Source organism: Acipenser ruthenus, chromosome 2, assembly GCF_902713425.1.
Source record: "Acipenser ruthenus chromosome 2, fAciRut3.2 maternal haplotype, whole genome shotgun sequence".
Classification (NCBI taxonomy): Eukaryota; Metazoa; Chordata; class Actinopteri; order Acipenseriformes; family Acipenseridae; genus Acipenser; species Acipenser ruthenus.
The window spans coordinates 12,598,067-12,605,213 of NC_081190.1; the positions used below are offsets into that span (position 1 = coordinate 12,598,067).

The 7,147-nt window shown below is 37.5% G+C and overlaps 1 protein-coding gene across 4 annotated transcripts in view; it reads left to right on the plus strand.

Annotated features, from left to right (window-relative positions):
* Positions 1-7,017, plus strand: part of LOC117403877 (ras-GEF domain-containing family member 1B) — a 166,919-nt gene extending 159,902 nt beyond the window's left edge. For all 4 annotated transcript variants that reach the window (XM_058989640.1, XM_058989641.1, XM_058989646.1 and 1 more), the window contains 5 exons: positions 280-375; positions 3,361-3,456; positions 3,566-3,689; positions 4,122-4,194; positions 5,237-7,017. In XM_058989640.1, the coding sequence (XP_058845623.1) occupies positions 280-375; positions 3,361-3,456; positions 3,566-3,689; positions 4,122-4,194; positions 5,237-5,261 (414 nt within the window). In that variant the 3' untranslated portion in view covers positions 5,262-7,017. The remainder of the gene's footprint in view (positions 1-279; positions 376-3,360; positions 3,457-3,565; positions 3,690-4,121; positions 4,195-5,236) is intronic.
* The last annotated feature ends 130 nt before the right edge of the window (positions 7,018-7,147 follow it).

Genomic DNA, 7,147 nt, shown 5'->3' on the forward strand with positions numbered 1-7,147 from the left:
AATACGAGGGAGGAGCCAATGTTAGTCAAGTAACGGTATCAACAGCTATTTAAAGGTTGATGTGGATACATTAATATGTGCAATTGACCTTGTCTTCTGATATAACATAAAGGTCCTTGAGAGCACTTGGATGTAAGTGAATGCACCTCAATGAGATATTCTTGTAAAGGGACTGAAACATTTCGGTTCATTACACTGACATCCCTTAAAGTAGTCAACCATGTTATTGTCGATATTTACCTCAGCTGTCATCATTTTTTTTCTTCTTCTTCTCTGCAGCATCAGATGGATCCTTCAAGTAATTTCTACAACTACAGAACAGCACTGCGAGGGGCAACCCAGAGGTCTTTGACAGCTCACAGCAGCAGAGAGAAGGTAAATATAAAGTTTCCAAGGGGCACAGAGAGCTAACAGGAGCTCCCTTTAGGGAGGCAGGAGTGTGTGTGTGTGTGTGTGTTTGATTGGGGTAGCTGAAGTGGTGATGAAGCCCATGCTGCTCAATGTAAGATAAAAGATGATAAGGGGACATTGCACCAACAGCCTGTAAAGCACAGAAACAAACAACCTTGTTTGTGTACGATGTTCGCCTTCTTGATAATCCAAGAAACAACTCCTGTTTTTTTTGACATTATACAAATTATATTATGCAAAGGACACCTGAAAACAAGACAATGTAATCTAGGTGATGTAATGTTTAAATATTACCAAGATAACTGTATCAGCAGTGTGGAGTAGTGGTTAGGGCTCTGGACTCTTGACCAGAGGGTCGTGGGTTCAATCCCAGGTGGGATTGAGCAAGGTACTTTACCTAGATTGCTCCAGTAAAAACCCAACTGTATAAATGGGTAATTGTATGTAAAAATAATGTGATATCGTAACAATTGTAAATTGCCCTGGATAAGGGTGTCTGCTAAGAAATAAATAGTAATATCTTCTGTGAAATGCTTATCAAAAATCATGTTATCAGTGAGAGCACCTCATTTGTTTACATTAGTTCACACTCTCCAGTAGCTTCAAAAGGAATAATTAGCAGCTCAGCTGTCATAAAAAAAACTATAAGCAGGTGTAAATTTATGAACAGCACTTTGAATAACCTTCATTTTTAATGTTTAGGAAGCGTTTTGCAGATTTATCTTCAGTTCAGTAATTTTAAATGATATCTGCTGTCAATAGGGAATATGATGTCACCAAAGGAAAAACATAAAAGAGAAAACAGCAAAATGATGAATAACAATCTATGTGAAAAACACATTTATATACAGTACAAGCTTGTTTATTTAACAAAACTACCTGCCTTAAATGTTAAACTTAAAACTGAAGTTCATTGTGCATTATTTAAGTGGAATATAAAAAGTTTACTTGAAGTGCAGGCGAATCAACTGGAGTATATTTAAAAGACACAGAACTCCCTAAATAATTCATTACCATGCAAGCACTGAAGTGGAAGAGATTGCACAGACCACCCGAGCAAATCTGCACTTCAGATTTTTGGCAAACTCACTAAACCCACCTTCATTAGAAGACTGTCCTTCAGAGCAAAGCAAACTGTTTTCATACTGGGATGTGTGCTTTAATGAGATTTATGTAAGAAGTATGGATTGAGAGCTGAATTTGATGCCGACCTTAACTTAGAGAATGCTTTATATCAGGTTATAAAGAGTATCCTTGGGCTGTTTTGAAGTGCAAAGGCAAATTTTCAGAAAGAAATACAAAATAAATGTAACGGTAGGAGGAGTTAATTAATTTGTTTTAGGTCTACACTCAGAGCAGCTAAGCTTGTGTATCTCCACAGGGCCAAAAAGGTCAAGACATCGTAGGGAGGTCCCAGAGGAAGCTGTTTTGTTATGAAAATGCTTTGAGTACAAGACCTTTTTAAGAAGCAAGGCATGAAGCCAATTGACATTTTGTACTATCAAGTCTGCCTCCCATGGAGTAAGCTTTTGCAGCTGTTGGTTTGAAGTACGTAGGCAGTATTTTCACAGAGCCTTGCCCACCTTTTTGTTGCAAACTTTGACACTTCTGTGTAGCAACTCATGCAGTCAATTAGGTCTTTTGACGAACATTAAATGAACCACAGGTTCAATCAGCAATAAACAGATGTTTTAAAAGATGAGGTGGGTTCACAGTGTCATTGGATTAGCATTCAGAAGTCATGTAAAATAATCTTCCCAAGCCCTCTGGAATACTCTGCCTTGTAACACAGGACATATTGCTCTGTTCCTACTGCAGTTCCAAACCACACAGCTCTCTGGAGGAAACATTCACTTCAGACACAGCCTTTTGAAATGTTAAGCAGAATATCATTGCCCTGGATTGTAACATTAAATATTTGACTCTGGCCTTGTTGTTAAGTCTGGGGGGACTTGAAACCCAGGATTTTACCTACAAAACTGGGCCTAGCAAAGCCAGTGAAGCTCAGTTCACATCAAGGCCGAACGTGTGCCCAGATATTGGCACGTTGAAGTACAGACAGTGCAGCCTGAACCTCTGTGAGACTTCAAATCAAAGGATTACAGGATAAAGTAGGACCCCCCCATGTACATCTGTGGCAGCTATATTGTGTTCTCTATGCAATCCTATTGACATCAGCAGGAGGGATTTATAATGTTACACTGCAAAGTACAGCTGTTCTTACACCACTTGTCCATTTGTATGTCTGTTTTATATTACTGCAGTGCAATAGGTAAAGTTTCAGACCAAACCTTATTTTACACCCTCACTGCCTCAAATCATCTTAACACATTGACTGCAACCCTTTTATTTTTTTACATTTTAATAAACGATGAACACGCGCCCCGAACATAATGCCATTGTATCACAAGTCATCTAGTGCGCTAAACTTTTTTTTTTACTAAGTGCTGACATGCTGCTTTTCATTGATTTCCAATGAGTGTAACCATATAAGCTCAGCACTGTATTAGAAACCTAGTCTGAAATAATGAAAGATGTAATTTAGTACCTCAGTTGTTTATACTTCTCTTACCGCTGGCATGAATTCATTTTTAAATTCAGAACCATTCTACCATCTGGACAAAAGCCAAAGTGCTTACTAACCTACATCCATTTGAAGGGACTTGCCAAATTATTTATTAGGCTCTCCTAATGGCATGCCTGCATGGCAGGTTTTATTATCATAGACCTCCAAGTCAGCTTTTAGCTGTAGGAAATGAATTCCAGTTGTGTTCAAGTGTGTTTATGTATTGACAGCCCTTAAAAAGCATGTATTCTCCTGGTTGGCTTGTGATGGGATACGTGAATACATGTGTGCTACCTGTTGAGTTATCCTGTAATAAATTATATTGAATAAAACATTTAGAACTGATTTTATTTTTTTTGGTTTTGGTTTGTTCTTGTTTGCAGATTGTGATACCTTTCTTCAGTTTATTAATCAAAGACATTTACTTCTTAAACGAGAGATGTGCCAATCGACTCCCCACTGGGCACGTCAACTTTGAAGTGAGTACTGTTTCTGTTTTTTTCTCTTTTTTATCTATAGGAAATAGTCCAGCAATGTGAAACATTTGTCTCAATGTATTCAATTTCAAATATGATTTGTTTTTTTCAGAAATTCTGGGAGCTGGCAAAGCAGGTCAGTGAGTTTATGACATGGAAACAGGTTGAGTGTCCCTTCGAGAAGGACAGCAAAATCCTCCAGTATCTTCTGACAGCACCAGTCTTCAGTGAAGATGGTAAGTGTCGTAACCAAAAGCCCTAACTTGAGTTATATTGGCTGTCCCAGAATGTGCTGCACAGGAGAAGAGGAGAGTTGGGGAACTACAGTAATTGAAACATCAGCCCCTCTTAGCCCACAAAGCATAGATCTGCTTCATTTCATATCTACAATGAAAACCCCTTTTTACTAAAACTTCTGAATATTTATCAGAAATCAATCTTTGACCAGGGCTGGCATAAGATTCTTCATCATAATTAAATAATTACTACCATGCAGATACTTCATTAATTAAAAATATTTCAAAACACAAGTTTTGTGATTGAGAGCCTCTCCCTGTTTGTTATTATTTTATTTTGTCCAAACGTGTACGAAAGTGTGCAGCTTCGAATCATCAACCTAAGAGGTTTCACCACAGCCACACTAATACACATTTCTCTTCCTATTACAGCACTTTACTTGGCCTCTTATGAGAGCGAGGGCCCTGAGAACCACATCGAGAAGGACAGATGGAAGTCTCTAAGGTAATTGTCAAAGGCCTCTCAATCAAGTCAAATAGCATCACTCTTGACATCAGACATTTTAATACATTCAGGTCAAATAAAGACATGAGCTATAGACTTGTCTTGTCAGTTTGTGCTTTTCTAGTTGATGTATGTATGTATGTACGTACACATGTACGTATACATGTGACTTCATGATAACTGGCATGGATTTGTAGTTTGGACGTTTTATGTAAATATGACTACTTCTTTAATTGCTTTGTCAACTTGTGATTGGCTGTTTGTTTGTTTTTTTGGGGGGGGGGGGTATATAAGTTATTTCAGTTCCTGTTTAAACATGTATGAATTGTGAAAGGATGGAAAGAAAAGTGAAATTCAACCACGTAAAGATTAAAACTTCTTTTTTTATTGCAGGAGTTGCAAAATAGTTAATGAGTATCAGTGAAGAATGAACTTGTTTTAATTTTGCTCTGAGATTCAGCCAGACTCATTACTATTTAATGCCATGTCTATTATTAGGACTGAGAGATTTTACTTTCTTTGCAAGCCTGAGTATTTCTTTATTGAGACTGATCCCTCAGGAGGTACTGCTTTTAGTTTAATATGTTACAAGTAACGCTTTGAAAAATCTAACTACGTCAGGCATTCTAAATAAATCCCCCCCCCTCCCCCCCATATAAATACTATTTATTAATGGTCTTTGATAGTCTTTAGGTCTTAAGATATTCTTTATGCTTCGAAAGGATGCTGAACTGAAGTGTGGATCCGTAATTGTGCCTGAGCTTTATTTAATTAAACCTGAATCAATCCATTTACTAGTAAACCAGAGACCTACATATGCCAGTCAGGGGAAATAACTGCACCACAGGGTTTAATAGGCTGCATTTCCAAAGTGATTGATGGTTATTATGACATTATGAGTACTGGTTATATAACCTGGATGGGTTTCCGTCAGTTTGAGGAAAAAATAAAACCACCTCTCCTAACACTGTTGATAGGGTGTAAAAATAAAAGGATAAGATTGAAAATCTGATGTTTATTCATTCTGTTTTATATTTTCTAGGTCTTCTCTACTAAGTAGAATATAAGATGGTGAAAACAGTCAAGACAACGTGGACCATTGCATGACAAGTTTTGCACTAACTGTTGAGTGATGGGGTCCAAGTAACGGTATAACACTTCGTGTCAAGATCGAGGAACAAGTAGAATGACAGTCTCTACTCTGCTGACAAGGATCTTGGTGTTCACCGATAGCAACAACGGTGTAACTCTAAAAACAAATGACAGTTTGAGGGCTGCGAGTCCTGTCTGAATTGCTGGTCACAGCGTTCCAGGACACTTTTTTTTTGGTTTGTTTTTGTTATTCCTTTTTTGCAGCATTGTTTTTTATGTAATTGTCTTCGAGATGAAGAAGTGGGCATTGTTGCCTGTAGTTTACAGACTGTAAGACAGCTGTATCGACAGAAGAACCTTCAGGAATGACCCACTGAGCTGGCAGTGAGGTCAAGCCATTCAGTATTAAGGGGGCAGGACTCAGTGGCTGCTAATTTGTGTGCTGTATCGTCATATTTTTTTTTTAAATTAATTAACTAAGAGTTGGCTGCTGGTTGGCTTACGGAGTATTGAGTATTTGTAATATGTTGCTTTGAAACAAACAGTGGTTGTACTGTTACAAAGAAGCATCACATGGGATTTACTGGAAGGTCATTTGTTTGTTTAATTTTAAACTTATAAAGGTTATCTATGTTATGTTTAGATTTGGTTTTTGTATGTTTTTGTACTTGTAAATACTATTTGGAATATTGTTTACTATACTCTGACCACAATTTTGGATAAAACATTTTACAAAATGTATGTACAATGCACAGAGTGCATGAAAAGAAAAGACTGCAATGTCATTTCTGTGGCTGTATAAAGTATACCTTGTAATACTTCATGCACTAAACACAGATGCTTTGCATCTCCAGTAACACTAAAGCATAAAACACAAAGATAAACAGCCTGCAAATGTGAAGATACTGTAACCACACACGTTCCTAATTGTCAGTGCTATTATGGCAGTGCAATACACCACCTTATTGCGCAAATATTGACTTGAAGTAGCTCCAAGCACTTCAGATTAGCCACTCTTTCTATGTGTATAAGTGGAAACCTTCCTGAATAACAAAGCTGTCAGCTGTGTTATATAAAAAAATGAGGAATTCAAATAGCCTTGTGGTTAGAGCTGGGGTCTGAGAGGAAATAAATCCCTACTTTTAAACCCAGCTCAGCCTGCTGACCGTACATTTAGGAACCGAAAGGACTCCACTGTATGAATGGGACGTGGCATCTCTGGTCACATCACATTACACCAGTGGCCTTTAACTTCTGCTTCCAGGGTCAGAAGCCGGCCTTGTAAGATTTTGAGTGGATTTTGATGGATGGGTTTTTTCTAAATAATGTTATTTAAGTATTCTACCCCAGAGGTCCTGTGTGCCATTGTATGTTTAGATATTACTTACCAGGGTGTTTGTTTTGTATTAAACATTTGAGTTTGTACCAGGTACAACATGTTTAAGTAATCCATTGCCCAATGAATGGTTTTAAGAACAGTTTGTAAATAACAACTATTTTCAAGGTACTTGAATTGAAGTAATATTTCTTGACTGATGTGTGACTCTTGTAATTCCTTTTCTTAAAAAAGATGAAATGATAATATTGTGGTTTACTGTGTAAATAATGTATACTTTTTTCTGTGCACAATGTTATGTATTTTACCTGTCCAGGCGGCTTAGAAGAAGCGTTTATAATTTATGTAGCTGCAAAAGACTTTGTCAATAAAAAGTGAAGAATGTTGTTGAAGAAGTGGCATTGAAGTGTGTTTAATTTGTGCCATTCCTCCCAGTCCGAGGCTTAGCAGGGAAGAAAATGGCTGAGTAAGCAACTCTACCCATTATATTAATAGCTTACAGTGATGGGGTGCACAGCAGGCAAT